Source organism: Pangasianodon hypophthalmus, chromosome 5, assembly GCF_027358585.1.
Source record: "Pangasianodon hypophthalmus isolate fPanHyp1 chromosome 5, fPanHyp1.pri, whole genome shotgun sequence".
NCBI classification, from domain to species: Eukaryota; Metazoa; Chordata; class Actinopteri; order Siluriformes; family Pangasiidae; genus Pangasianodon; species Pangasianodon hypophthalmus.
The window spans coordinates 4,155,551-4,177,999 of record NC_069714.1 but is presented as its reverse complement, the minus strand read 5'-3'; the positions used below and the strand labels follow the sequence as shown (position 1 = coordinate 4,177,999).

Below are 22,449 nucleotides of genomic sequence, written 5' to 3'. Positions count from 1 at the left end.
TACTTGTTCTCCTTCAGATCATTCCAATGGTGCAGGAGTTTGTGTCAAACAGCTTGGGACAGCAGTTTATCGAGGTGCCTCCCTTTAACCTGGGGAAGGCATTTGGAGACAGTCACTGCTGCGCTCCGCTCATCTTCATCCTCTCACCAGGCTCCGACCCCATGGCAGCTCTGCTGAAATTTGGAGACGAACAGGTTAAACATGTCCAAATCTTTGTTCATCGACTAAGTTTGAATTCTACTGAATTCTCAAATCTGATTGGTCCGAAAATTTTCTATAACAGCAGCTCTGGCAGTAGTACAGACTGTAATTCATATGATAAGGTGTTTGCTTGTGCTTACACGTTATTGCTTCTACAGTAACAACTTATTCAGAGGGACTTGTATAACAGACTCTGCACATAATCTAAGCCTAATAATAGCCTAATGGATTAAAAAAAGGAGTTGTTATTTAACAAAGAAAAACATATATTTGTTGATATCGTGAAGTTTTATGTTAGAAGACATTGGTGTAACATTTGTGGAACAAAAAGTCAGTCATTAATATATTAAACATTGTAAGCATTGGCAAATCACTGTGGTATAAGAGGAATAAAACACTTTGTAACGTGGTATAATAGGAACGTATTCTACTTTGGGGTGGTAACAGTAATCCTGCTTCACATCCAGCTGCATCACACAACCCCATCATGGATTATTTTCTTATAACTGCATGTTTTATTCCTTACGTATTCATCCTTCTTTTCAATGTTTGTCAAAGAAAATGCAGTAGGTTAGACCAAAGTAAAATCTCTTCAGGCTTATCTCATACTCCAAAAGGTTTGTATTTAAAACCCTGTCATGTCTCAGTAGTGTCTCTATAGAGTAACAGCCCCGCTCTGCTAAACACTCTACCTTTATGTGTTACTCGCAGGGCTTCACAGGGAACAAGCTGACCTCTCTGTCACTAGGCCAAGGCCAGGGTCCTATTGCTATGAGTATGATTGAGATGGGAGTGAAGGAAGGCACGTGGGTGGTGCTGCAAAACTGCCACCTGGCCACATCCTGGATGGCCACGCTGGAACGGGTCTGCGAGGTACTGCTGGATAACATGGTTCATTTGGATAGGAGTAAAAACCGAGTGAGATGAAAATTGGAACTAGAAGTATAGTCTTTTTGTAGAAAGTAGTCATTACATTGATAGTCGCACCAGTTGCCCAGAAACTAGTTTTCGTAATAGGAGAAATTGGTGTTTACAGTTTGTGGAGTTGCTTAGCAAGAAGTAGTTTGTGATTTTGTGATTTTTTGGAGGAAACCAGTGTTTCCAGTTTGTTGCGGTTCTTGAAAGAAAGCACTGGTTCTGGTTTATTGTGGTACCATCAATAAATCACAGACCCTTTTTCCAAAGTTTCTTTTGACGTTATTTTCCTCCAGGAGCTCAACCCAGACACCACTCATCCAGACTTCCGTCTGTGGCTAACCAGTTACCCCTCACCTAACTTTCCCGTGGCCGTCCTTCAGAACGGTGTCAAGATGACAAACGAGGCCCCCAAGGGGTTGCGTTCCAACATCATCGGCTCCCTTTATATGAACCCCATCTCCGATCCAGAGTTCTTCAACAGCAGCACAAAGCCAGTGAGTAGAGAGTTTGGCAAAAACGAGGCTTAGGCTAAGGTGAAAAATCTGGTATAGTGATTGAGAGAGTGTGTGAGAAAAGGGTAAATGATAGAGCAAAATCTTTTAGCCTCTCCACTATTCATGGAAACACGCCTACTTTTCAAATTGCAAAGCATTTGAATGGGAACATAACTGTTGTGGGGGAAAATGTTGATGCATAGGAAGTTGTTTTCTTCACTCAGGTGCTTTATTGTTAATTGTGTGGTCATGGGTTTTGTACATGTACAAGTTTAACTTGTGTGTATGTGTTTTAGGCTGTGTTCAAGAAGCTCCTTTTTGGCCTGTGTTTCTTTCATGCTCTTACCCAAGAGCGAAGGAAGTTCGGTCCCCTGGGCTGGAACATCCCCTATGAGTTCAATGAAACTGACTTGCGCATCTCTGTCCAACAGCTGCATATGTTCCTGGACCAGTATGACGTGAGGAGACACACACACACACACAAACACACACATCCCATCCACTTCTGCTCCTCTTTTCATACCAACATCGACCAATTCTCACCTGCCTGCACTCCATCACATGCGCGCTTAACACAATCTCTCCATGTCTCTGACTTCATTTTCACGCACCCCACCAATCCTTTCATAAGTCCCTCTGAAGAAGCATGAAAAAAAAAAAAACCCTTGACATTTCCACAGCTTCAGAGCCGCCCTCCGTGCTACTCTCTCTATGCCTTTCAAAACAAGCACTCTGCATAAACTGATCAAGAACCCCCCGGAAAAAAAACCCCGCTGACATTTCCTCCATGGCATTAGCAAGGGAAATTTCAGCAGGAAATGTCACGATCCGAGCGTCACCGGCTCCACCTTTTCATTTCTGAAACCCCTCCGAAGTGTGCCGAAGTGTGCCAACTGACACCTAGCACCGCAGCACATAATGAAAAGGGTCTTTGGTGTGAAAATGAGACACCAGCATAGGTTGTTGCCTTTTTCCTAATCGAATGAGACAGTAGGGAAAAGGAGGCAGTGAGACCCTGCCATTAAAGTGGCTGTTTTAGATGCTGAATGTATAGTAGGATCCAAAAGTTTGAGCCCAGTATCATTATTATTATTATTATTATTATTATTATTATTATTATAATGAAATCTTTTATTTCATCCCTTATGATGAAAAGTGTTATTTAAAACTGAGACAAGTCAAAGTTTAGCTATTGTAGAACATAAGAATGTATGAAATTTTTTAAATACACGTTTACTCCCTCTTCACTGGTTTGAACATTGTTTAATTATTGTTGTTCTTTCAGCTGATCGTTGGACCGCATGTTTGATTTGGCACAGGTTTTACGCCGGATGCCCTTCCTGATGTAACCCCCCCCAACCTTATTACATTTTGTGTAAAAGCTCTGCATTTTGACATTGTAGTATGCTAGTACAAGTTATCATTCAAAATATGCAAAAAGAGCAGTCTTCTTTTCTTCCCCCAACAAAGACAGCAGTTGAGCCAATCAACATATGGACCTGCAATGATTGACAGCCGCATAGGGGTTTTAAAATCTCTAATATTTTCTGACCCCCTGCAAGCCCCGCCCCCTTTCCTATCTCACATTAGTAATTGTTTTGCTCTCGTCTCAACTCGAATTTCCTGTTAGAAAAAGCTGTTGCTTTCCATCCAGTGAATGGAGAACGTTTTGAACTGATAAATATGATATAAAACTAGCAATGTACATATATTTGACTTAGCTCATATTAGGTAGGTATATATTTAACATAAGCTAATTATATTTATTAAGAATGACAGTGGAAAGTTTTGGACAAATATAGTCAAAAACAGTACTTTGCCAAATGATTTGACCAAAAAAAAAAGATTCTAACACTTTAGAAATCATTTTAATGGTAATGATAATTAGGAAGTGATTAAACACTGTTTGTTTTATTTGCTCTCCTGCACCCATCAGGGCTCAGATGAGAATTTAAACAGTTTGAGCAGCAGATTAACAGTAAAAAAATGTCGGCCATGTGGAAGCGTTTCACCGTTTCTCATTGTGGGGTCTGCAATTCCATATAAACACAGCAGTAGTGAGGCTAATTGATCAGGAACGTCCAGGTGCCTTTAAGTAACAGTGTTGATTACTGTAAGAAGTTTAAAGATAGAATTTGGTTCTGTTGTTTGTACATAAGAGCTAACAGCTTACATTGTCAGACCATCTGTACAGACAGGTGACAAATTAAAGGAAAACCAGTGGCACTGTTATGCTGCAGGTATTTTGCTGGCATGGTTTGGGTCCAAATGATGACAGTGCAAAGATTCATGGGGCTCAAATTGTGAAAGAGTGGTTCAGGGAGCATGAGGAATCATTTTCACACATGAATTGGCCAGCACAGAGTCCTGACCTTAACCCCATTGAAAGTCTTTGGGATGTGCTGGAGAAGACTTTGCAGAGTGGTTCGACTCTCCCGTCCTCCATACGAGATCTTGGCCAAAAATTAATGCAGCTTTGGACGGAAATAATGTTGTGACGTTGCATAACGTTGTGGAAACAATGCCACGATGAATGTGCGCCGTAATCAAAGCTAAAGGCTGTGCAGCAAAATATTAGAGTGTGCAGTTTTGTTTTGGCTAGGCAGTGTATAAAAAGCATAGCTTCCTGCTTTCTAATTACAATTATTAGTTTAATTGAAAATCCTAAAAACATAAATAGCCAAAACTGGTGTTTATGTTTGTTGTCGTGGTTACATTCCAATGTAATTGCATAATATGAGGAGCAATGGTTTAGATTGTCATACAACCTAAATTATACGCATACCAACATTAGAAAATAACATAAACCACAAATCTTAAAAAGAATTTGGAGAATAAAATTATGAAGAATTTTAGTAATGGATTAATTATGTACCCCGAGGGACCCCCTTTGAAAACCACCAACACAGATGATGATAAGCTTTATCTCTCCCAACTGGACTCTATAAGCTGATTTTTTTTTTTTTAGGACGTGCCATTCGACGCACTGCGCTACATGACAGGAGAGTGTAACTACGGAGGACGTGTTACGGATGACTGGGACCGCCGGACCCTCCGCACCATCCTCTCCATCTTCTACACCAATAAGATCATCGAAGACCCAGAGTACAAGTTCGACCCAAGCGGACTTTACTACTCACCGCCTGAAGGGGAGGTAAGATCTCTCACACACACACACAGAGATCTCTGTTTTGATTACTGCTGTCATTTAATTAAATAAATAGACTAATATTATCAATTAAAACAAAACATATTTTTTTTTACCACACACTCTTCTGCAAAATGGTGTGCCTTTCATTTAAGTGGGACACAGTCTAAATGAAAACTTATCACCAGAACTTGATGATATTTAGATCAAATGACTAAGAGATGTAACTCGCCTACGCAATGCAAAACGCATCATTTCTGATTCACTTGCCCACTCATTTTTTTTCATTCCAGAAAGTTCTGAAAATCATAATGAGCTCCAAGTTCAATAACTGTGCGCGGTGGGATGCCACCAGTGGCCGCTGCCTAATTTATTTGCGAGCACATGTATAATCTACGCTCAGTTTTATTTGCCATTTTCTGCTGGAATCTTTTATTCATGAACGTTGATTTGCATAGTCATTATTATAAATGTCAGCGATCTCGTGGGTGGCGTGCTTTAAATGCGCCATCGTTATTTAGTGTCTCTGCTTTCTGGATGTGTGCATCAGGAAGTGTCTCGTTTCTTTTGCAGCATAATAGCTACATAGAGTACACCAAATCACTCCCACTGTATCCGTCACCAGAAATCTTCGGCATGAACGCCAACGCTGACATCACCAAGGACCAGGTGGAGACGCAGCTCCTGTTTGACAGCATCCTGCTCACTCAGGTTTGATGGGGAATGGACTGAAATCACAACGTTCAAACTTAAATCAAGGGTGAATGTACAATGTGCACAAGACAAAAGTCTTATTTGTGATCTTGATTCGTTTCACTTGGTCCCGGATGAAATGTCAGTCAGTGTAAATAATAAAAGACGACTGAGTGTAATTCACACACAGGGAAGTCGAATGGGAGAGCTACAGCGCTATCTTTACCAGTCCTATTTCCAGCGTAATGGCCTTTATTCATCAAATCAGGATGTGTAAATGATGATGGTATGTAGATGATATACGGTATAAATAATGGACAGGGTGAATGCTTGATTCAAGATTTACATTAAAATCTCCACTTATTGCATCTTCAATCAGATGTGGAAGAGTTTACATGCCATTCCTTGCATACAAATCTATCCTTGTTTCTGTGTAACTAATAAAAAAGGGCTCCTTTGTGCTACTTGCTGTAATGTTAGCGTGCTGCTAATGATCCAATTTGGCTCAGATAGCTGATGGCTGCAGTTGGCACGCTATCCAATATGGGTTGAGAGACAATTATTTGAAACCCTGTGTATGTTTCTAAGGGACTAGTCATTGCTTGTTAATTTATGTGTGTGCATCTTTTACTTCTGGGGAGTTTTAACAGTAAGTGCAGGCTCGGGTACAGGTACAGACAGGACCAGTCAGAAATAAGTCAAACCTATTCACCTATATTCAGAATCAAGTCGCTGATTTTGTGGACTGCAGAATGAACTGCAAGCAAAGAGAAAGCAGTGTCCTAGTGTTAAACTATGGCTAAGAATTTCATATCGTTGCTAATACAACTTTTCTCCTCCATCTCTTCCCTCCAGTCTCGCATGACAGGCGGTGATGCTAAATCCTCTGACGACATGGTGTACGAGGTGGCGGCGGACATTTTGAGCAAACTACCACAAGACTTTGACACGGAGGCAGCCATGCGCAGGTTCCCCACCAGTTACAAGCAGAGCATGAACACGGTGCTGGTGCAGGAGATGGGCCGCTTCAACAAGCTGCTGCAGACAATCCGTGACTCATGTGTCAACATCCAGAAGGCCATCAAGGTTAGAACCATAGAGGAACCTTAGATAAATCTTAGAGGAGCTTTGTAGGCTCTGAAGAACCTTAGAGAAATCTTAAAAATACTTTGAAGGTTTTGAGGAACCTTAGAGAACTCTTAGAGGAGCTCTAGAGGCTACGAGGAACCTTAGAGAAACCTTAGATGAGCTTTGGAGGCTCTGTGGAATCTTAGAAAAACCATAGATGAGCTTTGGAGGCTCTGAGGTACCTTAGAGAAACCTTAGACGAGCTGTGGAGGCTCTGTGGAATCTTAGAGAAATCTTAGAGGCACATTGGAGGCTCTGAAGAACCTTAGAGGAATCTCAAGTTAAGGTCTGTATAGGTCATTGGTTTGGTGATTAATGTCGGGCAAAGACGCATGAAAGTGCGCACTGAGCTTCGAGTTAAACCAGCTGTGATACAATAAACACTCAGTTTGAGATCTGCTGTTAATACGAATCCCATATACAGGGAAAAAGCTGCATTAGGATTAGGATTGTATTTGGATTCACTTGTACACTATATTACCAAAAGTATTCGGTCACCCATCCAAATAATCAGAATCAGGTGTCCTAATCACTTGGCCTGGCCACAGGTGTATAAAATCAAGCACTTAGGCATGCAGACTGTTTTTACAAACATTTGTGAAAGAATGGGCCGCTCTCAGGAGCTCAGTGAATTCCAGCGTGGAACTGTCATAGGATGCCACCTGTGCAACAAATCCAGTCGTGAAATTTCCTCGCTCCTAAATATTCCACAGTCAACTGTCAGCTTTATCATAACAAAATGGAAGAGTTTGGGAACAACAGCAACTCAGCCACGAAGTGGTAGGCCACGTAAACTGACGGAGAGGGGTCAGCGGATGCTGAAGCGCATAGTGCAAAGAGGTCATCGACTTTCTTCACAGTCAATTGCTACAGAGCTCCAAACTTCATGTGACCTTCAGATTAGCCCAAGTACAGTACGCAGAGAGCTTCATGGAATGGGTTTCCATGGCCGAGCAGCTGCATCCAAGCCACACATCACCAAGTGCAATGCAAAGCGTCGGATGCAGTGGTGTAAAGTGCCGCCACTGGACTCTAGAGCAGTGGAGACGCGTTCTCTGGAGTGATGAATCACGCTTTTCCATCTGGCAATCTGATGGACGAGTCTGGGTTTGGAGGTTGCCAGGAGAACGGTACATTTCGGACTGCATTGTGCCGAGTGTGAAATTTGGTGGAGGAGGAATTATGGTGTGGGGTTGTTTTTCAGGAGTTGGGCTTGGCCCCTTAGTTCCAGTGAAAGGAACTTTGAATGCTTAAGGATTCCAAAACATTTTGGACAATTCCATGCTCCCAACCTTGTGGGAACAGTTTGGAGCGGGCCCCTTCCTCTTCCAACATGACTGTGCACCAGTGCACAAAGCAAGGTCCATAAAGACATGGATGACAGAGTCTGGTGTGGCTGAACTTGACTGACCTGCACAGAGTCCTGACCTGAACCCGATAGAACACCTTTGGGATGAATTAGAGCGGAGACTGAGAGCCAGGCCTTCTCGATCAACATCAGTGTGTGACCTCACCAATGCGCTTTTGGAAGAATGGTCAAAAATTCCTATAAACACACTCCTCAACCTTGTGGACAGCCTTCCCAGAAGAGTTGAAGCTGTAATAGCTGCAAAAGGTGGACCGACATCATATTGAACCCTATGGGTTAGGAATGGGATGGCACTTAAGTTCATATGTGAGTCAAGGCAGGTGACCGAATACTTTTGGTAATATAGTGTACTAACCTTGGATAAGAACTCAGTTTTGTTTCTTTTCTTCTCTCTCACCTTCTGATTAAAATTAACTAAAGGAACAGTTCTCATATAAATGCCAGCAAATTAGTTAGCGTAAGCAGTTGTAATACTTGACCATTCTTCCACCACTCTACAAACACTGTTAAGCACTCCATGTGAATCACCGATACACATGACATTTCGCTCTACCCATTATCAACCTAATATTAGGCGCGATTAGGAATGATAAGCATATTTAAGCATATTTAAATGACTCTATTAGTACATTTTAATTAAATGGTGCGAGACAGATACCCTAGTTTTTGCCACACTTCTTGCTAGTGTGCCTGGCCCTGAAGATTCGGAACCTGTGCTGGATTTCCTCCTGCTGTTTGGTTGACAGCTCCAATCCTGGTTAACGCTGTGCTCCTGTCTTGATGAGAGAGCAGCACTACTGAATACACCCTGTGGCCCCTGATCCCTTAATCTAACCCTAATATAATCCCCTTCATCTCCTCCAACTCCCCACTTGAACCCTTCCCCAGGGTGCCTGTCTTTTTTTTTTTTTTTTTTTTTTTTTAACTTCTCATTTCATGATTTTTATCCTCCCTATTCCCTTTTTCATTCTTCTCCTTCTCCTCCACATCGCTTCTCGCTCCTGCACTCGTTAACTCCGCGTCCTCTGAAGAGATGAAGAGGTGGTCGTTCTTTAATCTCAGACGCTGTTTGTGCAGAGCCTAACAACATGAGCTCTTGTTAGATTAAATTTTGGCTGAAGGGGAACATGGAGACAGTTGGCCAAAGTTCAACTTTTAAAATGCTGTTACTCTAAGCAAAATGTGAGTTTTATGCAGCTCGCACATATGTGGCATTTCAGCAGGCGATTTGAATACAATGCAACTTCAGGCACAGTTTTATCTCAAAGAAGTACAGAATCTGCTCTTAGTACTGACAGATTCTCAATACCAGTTAGCTTCCCTGCCAAGTGGAAACTCCCAAGAGGCTAATTAATTCAGCCTTGCTAGTTTGACAATAAATTATTCATGGATAAAATAAACATAAATACATAAATTCCTTAATCCACAAAAAAACTGTGAGAATTACAAAAGCATTTTTTTACTTACACTTAATGTTAGACAGACTATTTACTAAAACAGCTATCATTATTAATCATCTTCATTACCATCATTAGAGTTGAGTCATGTGACGGCTGTAGTTGGAGATTGAATATGTTAAAAATATATTAAACTGTTTGATGTAGAACCAACCGCTGCTAAGCTGTAAGGATCGAATGTCAGAGTGGCACACAGCTTTCAAAGCCAATGTGCTGTATAGAAGTATGAAAAGCTTTATAGCAACAAACTCAACAAAAGTTGTTAATGTTAAAAAAAAAATAAAAATCTGAATCAGAATAAATGAGAACTAATCATGTAGGTTTTAATCATTTGGTATATAAAGATATCTTGATTTCAATTTTCTATGCTAAAACATTACACTATATTGTCAAAAGTATGTGGACACCTGACCATCACACCTAAATGTGTTCCTTCCCCAAACCGTTGCCACAAAGTTGGAAACACACAATTGTATAGAATGTTTTTGTACGCTCTAGTATACAAAGCAACAACCTCAACAACAAATATAATTTCCCTTCACTGGAACTAAGAGGCTCAAACCTGTTCCAGCATGACAATGCCCCTGTGCACAAAGCGAGCTCCATGAAGACATGGTGTGTGAAGGTTGGAGTGGAAGAACTCGAGTGTCCTGCTCAGAGCCCTAACCTCAACCCCACTGAACACCTTTGGGATGAACTGGAACACCGACTGAACCCCAGACCTCCTCACCAACATCAGTGCCTGATCTCACTAATGCTCTTGTAGCTGAATGATCACAAATCCAAGTGGAGGTTATTATAATGGCAAAAGGGGACTAAATCTGGACTGAATCTGAGATGTTCAACAAACACATATGGGTGTGATGGTCAGGTGTCCACATACTTTTGCCCATATAGTGTATAATGTAACCTCACATATGATGTGATCTGTAATGGTGGTCCTGAGCAGCACCAGGCTCGAGTCAGTGGAAAAATCCTAATTCAGATCTCTGTGTTCAACTTTTTGGATAAGACATTCAGTTTGGAATAAATAAATATAAATAAATAAATAGTGTGTGCTTTGTTAGAAGAAATTCACAAAATTTCACAAATGGATGAATCATCTTCAAAATCCTCAAAATGTGATTTCAATTTAAAAATTGACTTACAGTGGGTTTAAGCAATTTATTTTGTTTAGGTGTTTATACAGTACGTGCCAGACCTTTACCTATGTTCCTGTCTGTGCCACAGGGTCTGGTGGTGATGTCGGTCGAGTTAGAGGAAGTAGTGACGAGCATTCTGAAGGGCCGTATTCCAGGTATGTGGATGAAAAAGTCATACCCGAGCCTCAAAACTCTCGGAGGCTACGTCAGCGACTTCCTGGAGAGGCTCAGATTCTTACAGGTGAGCTCGGCTGTCCTGAGTTACGTGTCGACCCTGCAGATAAACTCCTAAAGAGCTGCATATCTATCTGTGTTGAGCTGAACAGAATGTGGTGGCATATTATCTGTGCCTGAAGGGGGCAGTAGAACGCTTTAGTTGTCAGGCAGAATGAAATGAAATCTCACACAGCAGAATGTGTAGAAAAGAGAGGCTTCTGTATTCGACGTTGAATTTGACAGTATAATTATGGTGATAACTGTGTGTTTTAACTGTTTAAATGAAGTTTAGAGGAATTACAGTGTTACTGGCTCAATGAGAACTTCAGTTACTTCCAGTAGTTTCTAGATGATGTACGTCTACTACAAAACATAGAGATTATAACAGAGAAAAGGCTGTTCACACAGTGCTTCTTATTCGTTATATCTTCTTATTTTTCCAATCTAATCAGCTAGCAGGTCAAATGCTTTCCCTGGAACTAAACTTGTAAATTCTCCAATCCAAGCAAATCAATGTTACATCTTGTTGGCCTGCTAGTGCGAGATTTATAGGCGCTGTTATTGAGGTGTGTTCAGCAGTTCATTAACATGATGTACAATAAGCTGAACAGTGTTAGCTGAACTAGCTGAACTTCATTACACTCCATAGTTTGTTTCACATTTTGACATGCAATTTCTTGCACTCACTTTCTTTGTTCATAAATACATAACTTGTATGAAGCAGCACTTTTGTATTATCAGGATTAACCCAAACCCCCACAACATTCCACCACCAAACTCCAGCTGTTGAACATTCACGCTCATATCGCGTGAACAAGTAATTAGTAACACAGTAGAGATGCTAATTTTCTCTTAATTGTCTACATCCCCTATTGAAGTGAGAGTATTGCAATAGCATGCATATTTTTCCACCATGAACCCGTCCAAATATTGTCATTTTTAGTCAGAGAACACTTAATGTCTCTGTCAAGACACATTCACAAAGTACAGATTTGTGCTTTAAGACTTTTCGGTGCCTCTGATGGAGACGGTTTTGTGTAAATGTGCAGTGTTTAACCCCAAATACAAATCTCCCTTGCAATTATTACTGTGTGATTAAAAACCATGTCATAGCAACGTTGTTTTGTTATCTCCGGAGGTAAATGAGATTTCATTAAACTGACAGATTTGAGTGAATGAAACAGATCCTGTAAGAGATTTATACACTCATTGAGCATTTTATTAGGAACACTATACTAATACTGGCTAGGGCCTCCCTTTGCTCTCAAAACAGCCTCAATTGTTCATGGTGTGGATTCCACAAGATGTTGGAAACATTGCTTTGAGATTCTGGTCCATGTTGACATGATTGCATTACGCAATTCCTGCAGAATTTTCAGTTGCACTTTCATGCAACTCACAGATGCAACACTTTCATCTCCCGTTCTACCACGTCCCTAAGGTGTTCTACTGGATTCAGATCCAGTGACTGGGAAGGCCACTGAAGAACATTATCATGTCAATGAAACCAGTTTGAGACGACTTTTGCTTTGTCACATGGTGCATTATCATGCTGGATGTAGCCATTAGAAGTTGGTAAATTGTAGCCATGCAGTGATGCACATGGTCAGCAGCAATACTCCAACAGACTGTGGCATTCAAGCGATGCTCGAATGGTATTAACGGGCCCAAAGTGTGCCAAGAAAACATTCCCTACACCATTACACCACCTCCATCAACCTGGACTGTTGACTCAAGGCAGGTTTGGTCCATGGATTCGTGCTGTTGGTGCCAAATTCTGACCCCACCATCTGTGAGCCTCAGCAGAAAGCGAGATTCATCAGGCCAGGCTACGTTTCTCCAGTCTTCAACTGTCCAGTTTTAGTGAGCCTGTGCCCACTGCAGCCTCAGCTTTCTATTCTTGGCTGACAGAAGTGGAACCCATCATGGTCTTCTGCTGTTGTAGTCCATCCACATCAAGCTTCAATGTGTTGTGCATTCTGAGATGCTTTTCTGCTCACCACAACTGTACAGAGTGGTTATCTGAGTTACTGTAGCCTTTCTGTCAGCTCGAACCAGTCTGGCCGTTCTCCTCTGATCTCTCTCATCAACAAGGCATTTCCACCCACTGAACTGAACCCTCTCTCACAGATGTTTTTTTTTTGTTTTTCGCACCATTCTGTGTAAACTCCAGAGACAGTTGTGTGTGAATATCCCAGGAGATCAGCAGTTATAGAAATACTCAAACCAGCCCGTCTGTCTGCCACCAACACTCACGCCACGGTCAGAATCACTGAGGTCACATTATTTCCCCATTCTGGTGATTGATGTGAACGTTACCTGAAGCTGTTGGCCCGTATGAATAGGTGTTTAGGTTCCTAATAAAGTGTTCGATGAGTGTATATGGCTCGTTATGATTGTATAACCCATATCTCTAATCATATTTCTATTGTATAGAACATTTTCAGGGCTGAGTTTCCTAAAAAAAAAAAAAAAAAAAAAAAAAAAACTGAACACACTCTCCACCAGTTAACATGATCTACTAAAACACTGCACAACAGCCGAAACTGAGAGAATTCCAGCATACAGTAAGAGCCATGGGGGGAGTCACATGCTCACCATCTGACTCAAATAGTTTGCTATGCATTCTAATCATAATCCTGTGTAATCACTACTATAAGGTAGTAAGCATTTTAATGTTTAGTTTAATGTGTAGATTATGGCATTCCTTTAGATGACTTATTAGCTTTCACACTGAACATAACCTCAGACATCAAGCTGTGCTACTGACTACATTTCAGCATGGATTATAAAAACCTACTTTTCCTGTAGAGCCTTTAATTTGGTTGTAAATATGCAGTACCTGGCTGTAAATACCCTCCCCACTGCCATGTTTGTATGTTCTAACACATGCCACTGACCTAAGACTTTATATCACTGTCCTTACATACTGTAAGTATGGTGGTTTGCGATATTGAAGTATATTCTTGGAGTAGTATTACACTGCAGTGGGTTAATGAAGATTGTGGTTCTATCCAGCTCTAATAGAATTGTATGAGGTAGCGGTAATAATCATAGTAATAACCAGAGTGTTAATTGTGTGTTTTCTCTGTGCAGGAGTGGTATAATAACGGCATGCCGGCTGTGTTCTGGATGTCAGGCTTCTTCTTCACACAGGCTTTCCTGACTGGTGCACAGCAGAACTACGCTCGCAAACACACCATCCCCATCGACCTGCTCGCCTTCGACTTCTACGTCATGGACGAAATGGAGTACACACAGCCGCCTGAGGATGGTAAGACAAAGAGAGACAGGCAGAAACAGAGATATATATAGACAGAAACAGAGAGCTGTTTGTTGGGTACACCCCTTTTCTCTCAGAACAGCCTCAATTCTTTGTGGCATGGATTCCCCAAGGTGTTGGAAACGTTCCTTTGGGATTCTGGTTCAGGTTGCTGCAGATTCATGCTGCTCTGTTGGATTCAGATCCAGTGACTGTAGAGGCCACTGAAGTATACTGAACTTGTCATGTTCATGGAACCTGTTTGAGATGACTTGTACTTTGTGACATGATGCATTGTCTTGCTGGAAGTAGCCATTAGAAGATGGTAATCTGTGGCCATAAACATGGTCACCAGCAATACTCAGATAGACTGTGGCACTCAAACGGTGCTAGCTAAGATGTGTGCTAATAAAAAATTCCCCACACCATTACACAACCACCACCAGTCTGAAGTGTTGCCACAAGGCAGGTTGGGTCCATGGATTGATGCTGTTGATGCCAAACCCTACCATCTGAAGCAGAAATCAATATTCATCAGACTAGGCAACGTTTTTCCAATCTTCACCTGTCCAGGTTTGGCGATCCTGTGCCCACTGTAGCCTCAGGTTCCTGTTCTTGGCTGACAGGAGTGGAACCAGATGTGGTCTTCTGCTATTTTGTAGCCCATCCGCCGCAAGATCATGTTCTGAGATGCTTTTCTGCTCTCCGCAGTTATAAAGCGTGATTATTTGAGTTACCATTGCCTTCTGTCAGCTCGAACCAGTCTAGACATTCTCGTCTGACCTCTCTCACATCATCAGGGTGTTTCTGCTCACAGAACTGCCACACACTGGATATTCCTTTGTTTTTCACACTATTCTGTATAAACTCTAGAGACTCTTGTGTGTGAAAATCCCAGGAGAGCAGTACTTTCTCAGTGAGATGGTCAAAGTCACTGAGATTTTCCCCATTCTGGTGTTTGATGTGAACATTAATTAACGCTCTTGACCTGTATCTGAGAGCAGTTATAAAGGTGTTCCTGTGAAAGTTTCTGGTCAGGATGGATGAATAGAATCAGCAAAAATTGTGAAACATAGTTCCAGACTGTATTGTATATAGCCTTTGTACAGACAGGTATATGGATGAATGGACAGACACAGACAGAAAGAGACAAACAGACGCATACACAGACAGATAAATAGAGATAGGGACACGTACATGGACAAAAAAGGAAATGAATGAAGGCTAAAACCTGAGTGAACATGACAGAACAGACGAGAGGAGGTAAGGAATGGAGGGAAAGAGGGAGACAGGAGGAGAGAGGACGCATTAACCCCTCGCCGTGCCCATGGGCTATCAATCAGAGTCAACATTACCTCGCTCTTTTACATCAGACCCCTGTCGCTCGTTCATCAGCATGTGATGAAGCTCTTGTTCCTCAGGGGGCTGCAAGCAGGCAAGCACACACACATACACATACACACACCCACAGATTGACAGCTGGTGGGTGTGTGTGTGTGTGTGTGTGTGTGTGTGTGTGTGTGTGTGCACTAGTATGCACTAGTGTTTACCAAGTTTTTAGAGTCCTTAATGTCTGCCCTAGGGCTTCTTCTTCAGGCGAAACTCAGGGTTTGTAAAATGATTAAAAGTTTGTGTGTGAGTGAGAGAGAGAGAGAGAGAGAGAGAGAGAGAGACCTAGCCTGTTTGCAGTTCACGGCTGTGGGTGTTTATGAAACCCATGGTGTCTCTTCTCATCCCTGGCAGGCGTCTACATTCGTGGTTTGTTCCTGGACGGGGCACGCTGGGACAGAAAAAAGAAGCTGCTGGCAGAGTCGTACCCCAAGGTCCTCCACGACACCATGCCAGTCGTAATTATTCATCATTTCCTTATTTATTATTTATTTCCTTTCCTTATTTATATCCCTCTGGGTTTGGTTACATACTGTTCATCGACACGGTGTATAATAACACCTGACACGTTATGTAAGTTAATCAACAGGGAAAAATATAAAACATAAATGACAGAGAGCGCTGCCATGCTGTTCTTTACACATCCTCACCCCATTACACAGTCCTCCAGAAAGGTCAGAGCTCCTTCTAGCAGGTGTTTAACACAATATGGCTACAAAATTTAATGTGTCGTTCTCAAAACACTTCTGAGGAAATATGGTGGTGTGTATATGTTCTAATAGCTTATTATAGATAGAACATGTTCATGCTTCAGTGATACACTAATGAGGCTCATGTAAAGAGGCAAAGAGAGATCAGAGATAGTCGGCCAGCAAACGAGGTATTGCAGCTCCATCTCTCTAAATCTCCATCTCCTATGTTATACATGAATAAATAAAAAAAAAAGTTTATTATTAGTTTTGATTATGTGGAGGGTCCACTGTACAAGTCCCTATGAACGAGCTGTTACTATAGAAATGATAGCACATTAGAGCGAGCGCATTATTAAAATAAAATGATTTGTTTTGTAGCCAGCACTACTGTCACAGCTGCGGATATAGAAAATGAACCACCTTCTGACCCATCAGAATGCAACAGCGCTGTGGTATAAAGTTAGTTACTGACTAGAGACTTTGCCTGTGTGACCCTAAATTACACTCGCTACATATCCCTTGTTGCTATCGTCGAAAACGTCGCTGATTATAATTCAGCCAAACGTTTAAGCAGAGATGAGACGCGAGACAAAGAGACTCGCACATCAATAGCGTGAGAGTCGGCAAGCCTGGTCTAACCTTAAGGTGCTAATGCGTGCATATGTTTTAGCTGGAAAAGTTAAACTCCGTGTATAATTCATTTCTCCATCACGAAAAAAATATATATTTAGGTTGTATCTCCTGAGTCACACACTACCAATCCCAGAAGACGTTAGCGTGGTGTTTATTATTATGTGGTGCTTTTATCACCATGGCCTACTTTATGATACAGCGTCGATCATTTGATTGACATTTCCCCTTTGCACACTTTGACTTTTGAAGTCATTCGTGCAGGAGAACTTTACAGCGGATTCAGTCTCAACATGGCCGAGATAATCTTACAAACGCTCCACTGGTGAATTTGTGTTTTTTTTTTTTTTTTTTTCGAGTCTGTTGAGCATAAAAGGGCTCGGTGAACAGCTTCATAAACTAGATCATTGACCAGCTCGGAGATTCCTCCCTGTTTCCGTCGCATTAACTCCAATTCTACTGTGCAACTTTCTCAGCTAAGTCTTGTAAACACCGAGCTCACGGTGAATTGAAAATGTCTTGCAATACAAACACAGCACACGAGGGAGGAGAATGGAGTTCCTCCAGACATTATGTGGCTCGGCTCCTGGGAGGCAGCGCTTTTCATCTCCGTACAATACCCAAAAGCCTTTGCTACAGCGAGTATCCGAATGATTAATTATAGCTGCTGTGACCCAGGAGACAAAACGCACATGGTGAGCTTTTGTCTTGCTGGGTGTTATCTTGGGGCTTCTGAAAAGCATAAAGCCATTTCAGCGCAGCAACTCAAAAAGTTCACTTTGTCTTTGTTCGACACTGATTGGAAGACGTTCCAATTACATATTTATACAAAATATTGCATGAATATTGCAGTAAGTGAATAGTGTGGAGTAAAATCTACAGCCGGCACTGTTTTGGAAATACTGTTTTTTTCCCTAAACTTATATTCCGATTCCCTCCCTCATTCTCGCGCTGTGAAATACACACAAGCTGCTATTTAATAGTCAGAAATTCCGAGGTGAATTAATCCAAGAATCAGAATTTGACAATCTAAATTTCAATCTTAACTTTCATGACAAAGCTTTTTTCCTTTTTCTACTAGCTTTTCACTCAGTCTTTATACAACTGAAATGTGCATACATGCACACACACACAGACACAAAATGCAGAAACTAAAAGGAAATCTTTAGGCTTGTTTAGTTTTTTAAATAAAAGCTACAATTATGGATGGATGGATGGATGGATGGATAAGCAGTTTTCCTGATTAGGAATGATCCAGATGTGTCCATAAGCTCAAAACTGACACATATTTGCTCCCCACCAAAGCTCTTAGTTTTCAGCAGGAAGTGTTATGCAGAAGGACTAGTTTTTACTAGCTGTTTTTACCCTAACGTTAATTGTTTACTGATAAATTGGCTGATCTTTACGTCCCGATAAAATGTAGTTTTAAAGGTTATATAGGTAAACAACACCCATAAATGTGATGTGTTTTTGAAAAACCCAGCACATTATAGGGCACTATAACTTTGAGGTTGAGAAATCAACAACCAACTGAGTAAAATGTCCTGTTTAACTACAACTACTGACTTTATTTTGGACCATATGAATAGTCAGGACTCTAAATTGCCCCTGGAGGGCAATACATGTGTGTGTGTGTGTGTGTGTGTGTGTGTGTGTGTGTGTGTGTGTGTGTGTGTGTGTGTGTGTGCTAGCACACAATCTAGGGTGTATTCCTACCTCCCAACTGGCTTTCCTGGGATAGGCTCCGGTTCCCCGGCAACCCTGACCAGGATACAGCACGTACTATCAGAAAATCCATTTATTATCAATATTTATCGAGTCGAATACCTGCAAGTGAAAAGATTTTGGGTGAAACAGACCTCCATTACCTTTTAGCAACATTAGCCTCATAACAGCAGCACAAACCTAAAGAAGTAAAGACGTCCTAGGATGAGAGGAATATTTCATTTCTCGCCAATCTACTACTTTTAACTTGCACTTTTATAGCAAGATTTTCTTGATAATATTAAAGACACATTTTGGTGTCTGGTATGCAGCTAGCTAGCATTAGTTATTCAGCTTATTATCAGCTATTACAGTGCTAATGCTGCGTTCATGACCACGCGGGAAATCTCCTGAAGGTCCGTTTGAACGGCTCTCGAACTTGTAATTCCTATTCGTAAAGTCCGATTTTTTCGAAAGCTCCGACTTCTCTGAGTTGCGATTCTATATTGTCACTTCAGCATGGCGGTGCTCATAGTGAAAAGTAAGAACGAGAAACAACGGCATGATTTAAGGTTTTTTTCGCAGACTGAAAGGTTACTGCTAATATTTGAAATACTGGGTGATACTTTGATCATTGAAATGTTAAGATTTTTTGCAAGATTTTGTGATCAACTTGCTTTTTCATGTAAATAAAATAAATCCACTTTAAAAACAAATTAAGCAATAACCAAACAACTCCTGAATTCCAGTTTTTGCAGATGGCTTACAGTGAGTATTCATTTTATTTTCAACTTTACACGGTTGAGTTCGTGAGAACGCTGTCATGTGGGAAGTAGTGTGGGAGGTTCTGAGTTGGAAAATTCTGACTTCCCAGTTGTCGTGAACGCAGCACAACACACAAATAGTACAAAGTCAGTGTTCTCATTGGGTTTTTTTTTTTAATACTGTGACATTGTAACCGACTTGAAAATCCCTCTGCACACGTAGTACTTCAGAGCAGAATGTCTGACTGAATGTGTGCATATGAAATGCTTCTCCTCATTAATGTCCACTGTTGTAGATTTGGCTCATGCCCATCAAGAAGCAGGACATCCCCAAGCGCCTGTGCTACATTTCACCCGTGTATAAGACGAGTGAGAGACGGGGGACGCTGTCCACCACGGGCCACTCCACCAACTACGTCATCGCCATGACCCTCAACTCAGACGTGCCACCTGAGCACTGGATTCGTCGCGGCGTTGCTCTGCTCTGCCAGCTGAACTCATAACGCAGCAGTACCTAAAGGTGGCATATTCAAGCCTCGCATTTATACTGTTCACATTTATACTGTTCACATTTATACTGTTCACATTTATACTGTTCACAATAGCTCTGTTCTCGAAACTGTTCACAATCTCTGCCTTTTAGTGTAATGAATCATTCCATAAAACTTACTCAAGTCTGGCTCGTAGTCTTTTCAGAGGTTTCAGATTCTTCAGATGACAGCCTTTTTTTCAGCTTTGTGGGTTTTTTTGAGTTACTTTTAAAAAGTGGCAATCATTACTTCAGATCTTGAAATTGGATTTAAAATCATTTGTTTATTTTGGAAAAAGCCTTAATCCTCTCAGGATAAAAACTCAGGAGTTTACACGCTCAAACACAAAGAGAGCAGTTGGCGGACCTTTATTTCTAGACAGAGCGACATCAGCAAGACTAACAAATGTGATGAAGACATTTATACACCCAGCTTTCAGAATGGCAGGGAAAAAAAACCGTCAAGGCCAGATCCTTCACATTTTTTCATCTTTGTGATGAAGTAAGTGATGAAGTAATCTTTCAGGTAAAAAGACCATACATTTTATTATTAATTATTATTATTATTATTTTGTTAAATACAAGCTGCACTACCACATTGGAAATTACAATGTAGATGAGTGATATACAAGTGCTTTTTAATCGTACCACATGCCTTTCTCTTTTCATACTTATAATCCAGAAAATTGGATTAAAAGTTAGTTTGAACCACCTTGTGCTTTGGTTCATTTGATCAAACTCGAGCATGATCAAGGTGAACACTTTAATTATGTCATCATCACTTCCTATAACTAATAACTGAGAAGCAAAACAAACAAAACGCTCAACACTCAGCATGTCTTACTCTATTTAATAGAAATCAAACACTGACCAAAACAGGGGAAAAAAAAAAGTTTGTTCCATTTAGCTCATGCCACATGCATGTTTCAGGTCCATTTGAGAATGTTGGCGAAATGAAAGCGACTGATCTTTATATACATTCAAGAGAACGGATCACAGAACAGGAGTGTTTGCTTGGTAAGCGAATCGAGCAGCAGACACGGCCAATGGAATGTGTGGTGGGAAAGTCTACAGTGCAGCGCGGTGGTCAGTGCCCTCAAAACAGCATCACATACTGCAGCAAAAAAAAAAAAAAAAAAAAAAATCCACCATTTGTTTAGATTACAAGGAAATGAAACATCTGTGCAAGTGCAAATCAAACCTGGAGTTTGGATACTGAACCGTGGAGTTTGGATTGTCAAAGAAGCCAGAAAGATACATCGCTGAATTTACATTAAATCTACTAACTGCTGTCAAAGAACTGTTTCTGATTGTGTGTCATGATGAAAGATTCAGCACCCTGGGCCAAGTGTAACACCTTGATTTGACCAGAATAACAAGCTGAAACAAAGAGCATAATTACAGTAATGAACGTTGCAGACACACAACAGTAAACTGATGAAAAAAATGGTCACCTGGATGTACTGCATGAACGTGTATATTTAAAACAATGCGCTGTGTAGCAATGAGAAAAATGAGAGCTTGACGAATGAAACAATCTAATAAATATCTCGTGTTGGGATCTGGCTGATCCAACAACTCGTAGCTAACAAAATACTAGCTTGACCTGGCTGTTACATCATTCTAACCTTGCTTCAAAACACTGTTCACTTTTTTTTTTTTTTTTTGGACTAATACTGAAATGGATGGCAACTGATGGCTTTACAGGATTTGCTGATGGAAGGATTTGAACAGAGTGATAAATGTAGTGCGCTTCCTCCACCTATAAACAGTAGAGTTACTACAGCATAATGAAAAGCAGGCAAATCTACGCAACTACGCAAACAATGGCTGCCATTCATACTCAGTACAGTTTTTTTGTTTTTTTTGTTTTTTTTTTAAACGCTGGAGAAGTTTGCGGCTTTGACTTGTGCTTTAGCACGATGATGGTTGGACAACACGAGACACAACACAGCAAGAGACGTCACATTTCTTCATGAAGAGGCCCGTAAGTGCACTACAAATGGAAACACAACTCTTATTACTGGACGACTACACTCAGAGGGATGGCTGGCTGCGATAGCTGCTTCTCTCAACAGTCTGTCCGTCATTAAATTAAAGGGATACTCCTTCAATTCTGGAACTTCCTTCTGATATGTAGTGATATTTAGAGGATGTTCACATACTGATACACATGTAAAGATAAGCACTGGGAGATGCTCTTTGAGCTTTTGAAGACTGAGAGAGAGAGAGAGAGAGAGAGAGAGAGAGAGAGAGAGAGAGAGAGAGAGAGAGAGAGAGAGAGGGAGGGGGGGACGCCTGCGTTTCTGCATCTGGATTGTGCTTACTCGGGTTTACTCAATAAGGAGGGAAATATAGCCAAATTGTAAATGTTCTTGTCTGCATGTCCACCATAAGCCACCGAGGCCCTCTTGGAGAGCAAATGAAAACACAAGGACGCTTCGTGCCATGTTTTCAGAAGAGGACGTTGCTGACGTGGAGATGAAGCTAGAAGCCGAAGTCGAACACGATGCGGTCCTCGAAGATGGCGATGAGCAGCATGATGGCGAAGCCTGTGAGCATGCCAACGTTCTGCAAGACAAAGTGTCCCAGCTGGCAGCGTTTATTATCTTCACTATCGCCGTGCAGCATCTCAGGCAACTGTTCAACAAAAGAAAATTCATTTCAAATATCACTGACGTTAGACTCAACAGAAAATTCAGGCAAATTTGCC

General features: G+C 41.2%; 2 protein-coding genes across 5 annotated transcripts in view; one reads left to right on the top strand and one right to left on the bottom strand.

Moving 5' to 3' along the window:
- The window catches only part of dnah7 (dynein, axonemal, heavy chain 7), a 111,494-nt gene extending 91,610 nt beyond the window's left edge, over nt 1-19,884 (top strand). Inside the window, exons 55-65 of the mRNA XM_034304802.2 lie at nt 18-194; nt 913-1,074; nt 1,413-1,613; nt 1,910-2,071; nt 4,582-4,767; nt 5,335-5,472; nt 6,310-6,540; nt 10,639-10,791; nt 13,863-14,040; nt 15,772-15,875; nt 19,504-19,884. Of these exons, the coding sequence (XP_034160693.2) occupies nt 18-194; nt 913-1,074; nt 1,413-1,613; nt 1,910-2,071; nt 4,582-4,767; nt 5,335-5,472; nt 6,310-6,540; nt 10,639-10,791; nt 13,863-14,040; nt 15,772-15,875; nt 19,504-19,710 (1,899 nt within the window). The 3' untranslated portion in view covers nt 19,711-19,884. The remainder of the gene's footprint in view (nt 1-17; nt 195-912; nt 1,075-1,412; nt 1,614-1,909; nt 2,072-4,581; nt 4,768-5,334; nt 5,473-6,309; nt 6,541-10,638; nt 10,792-13,862; nt 14,041-15,771; nt 15,876-19,503) is intronic.
- Nucleotides 19,885-20,571: 687 nt separating this feature from the next.
- Nucleotides 20,572-22,449, bottom strand: part of slc39a10 (solute carrier family 39 member 10) — a 43,218-nt gene continuing 41,340 nt past the window's right edge. For all 4 annotated transcript variants that reach the window (XM_026942380.3, XM_026942356.3, XM_026942373.3 and 1 more), the window contains exon 11: nt 20,572-22,376. In XM_026942380.3, the coding sequence (XP_026798181.2) occupies nt 22,224-22,376 (153 nt within the window). In that variant the 3' untranslated portion in view covers nt 20,572-22,223. The remainder of the gene's footprint in view (nt 22,377-22,449) is intronic.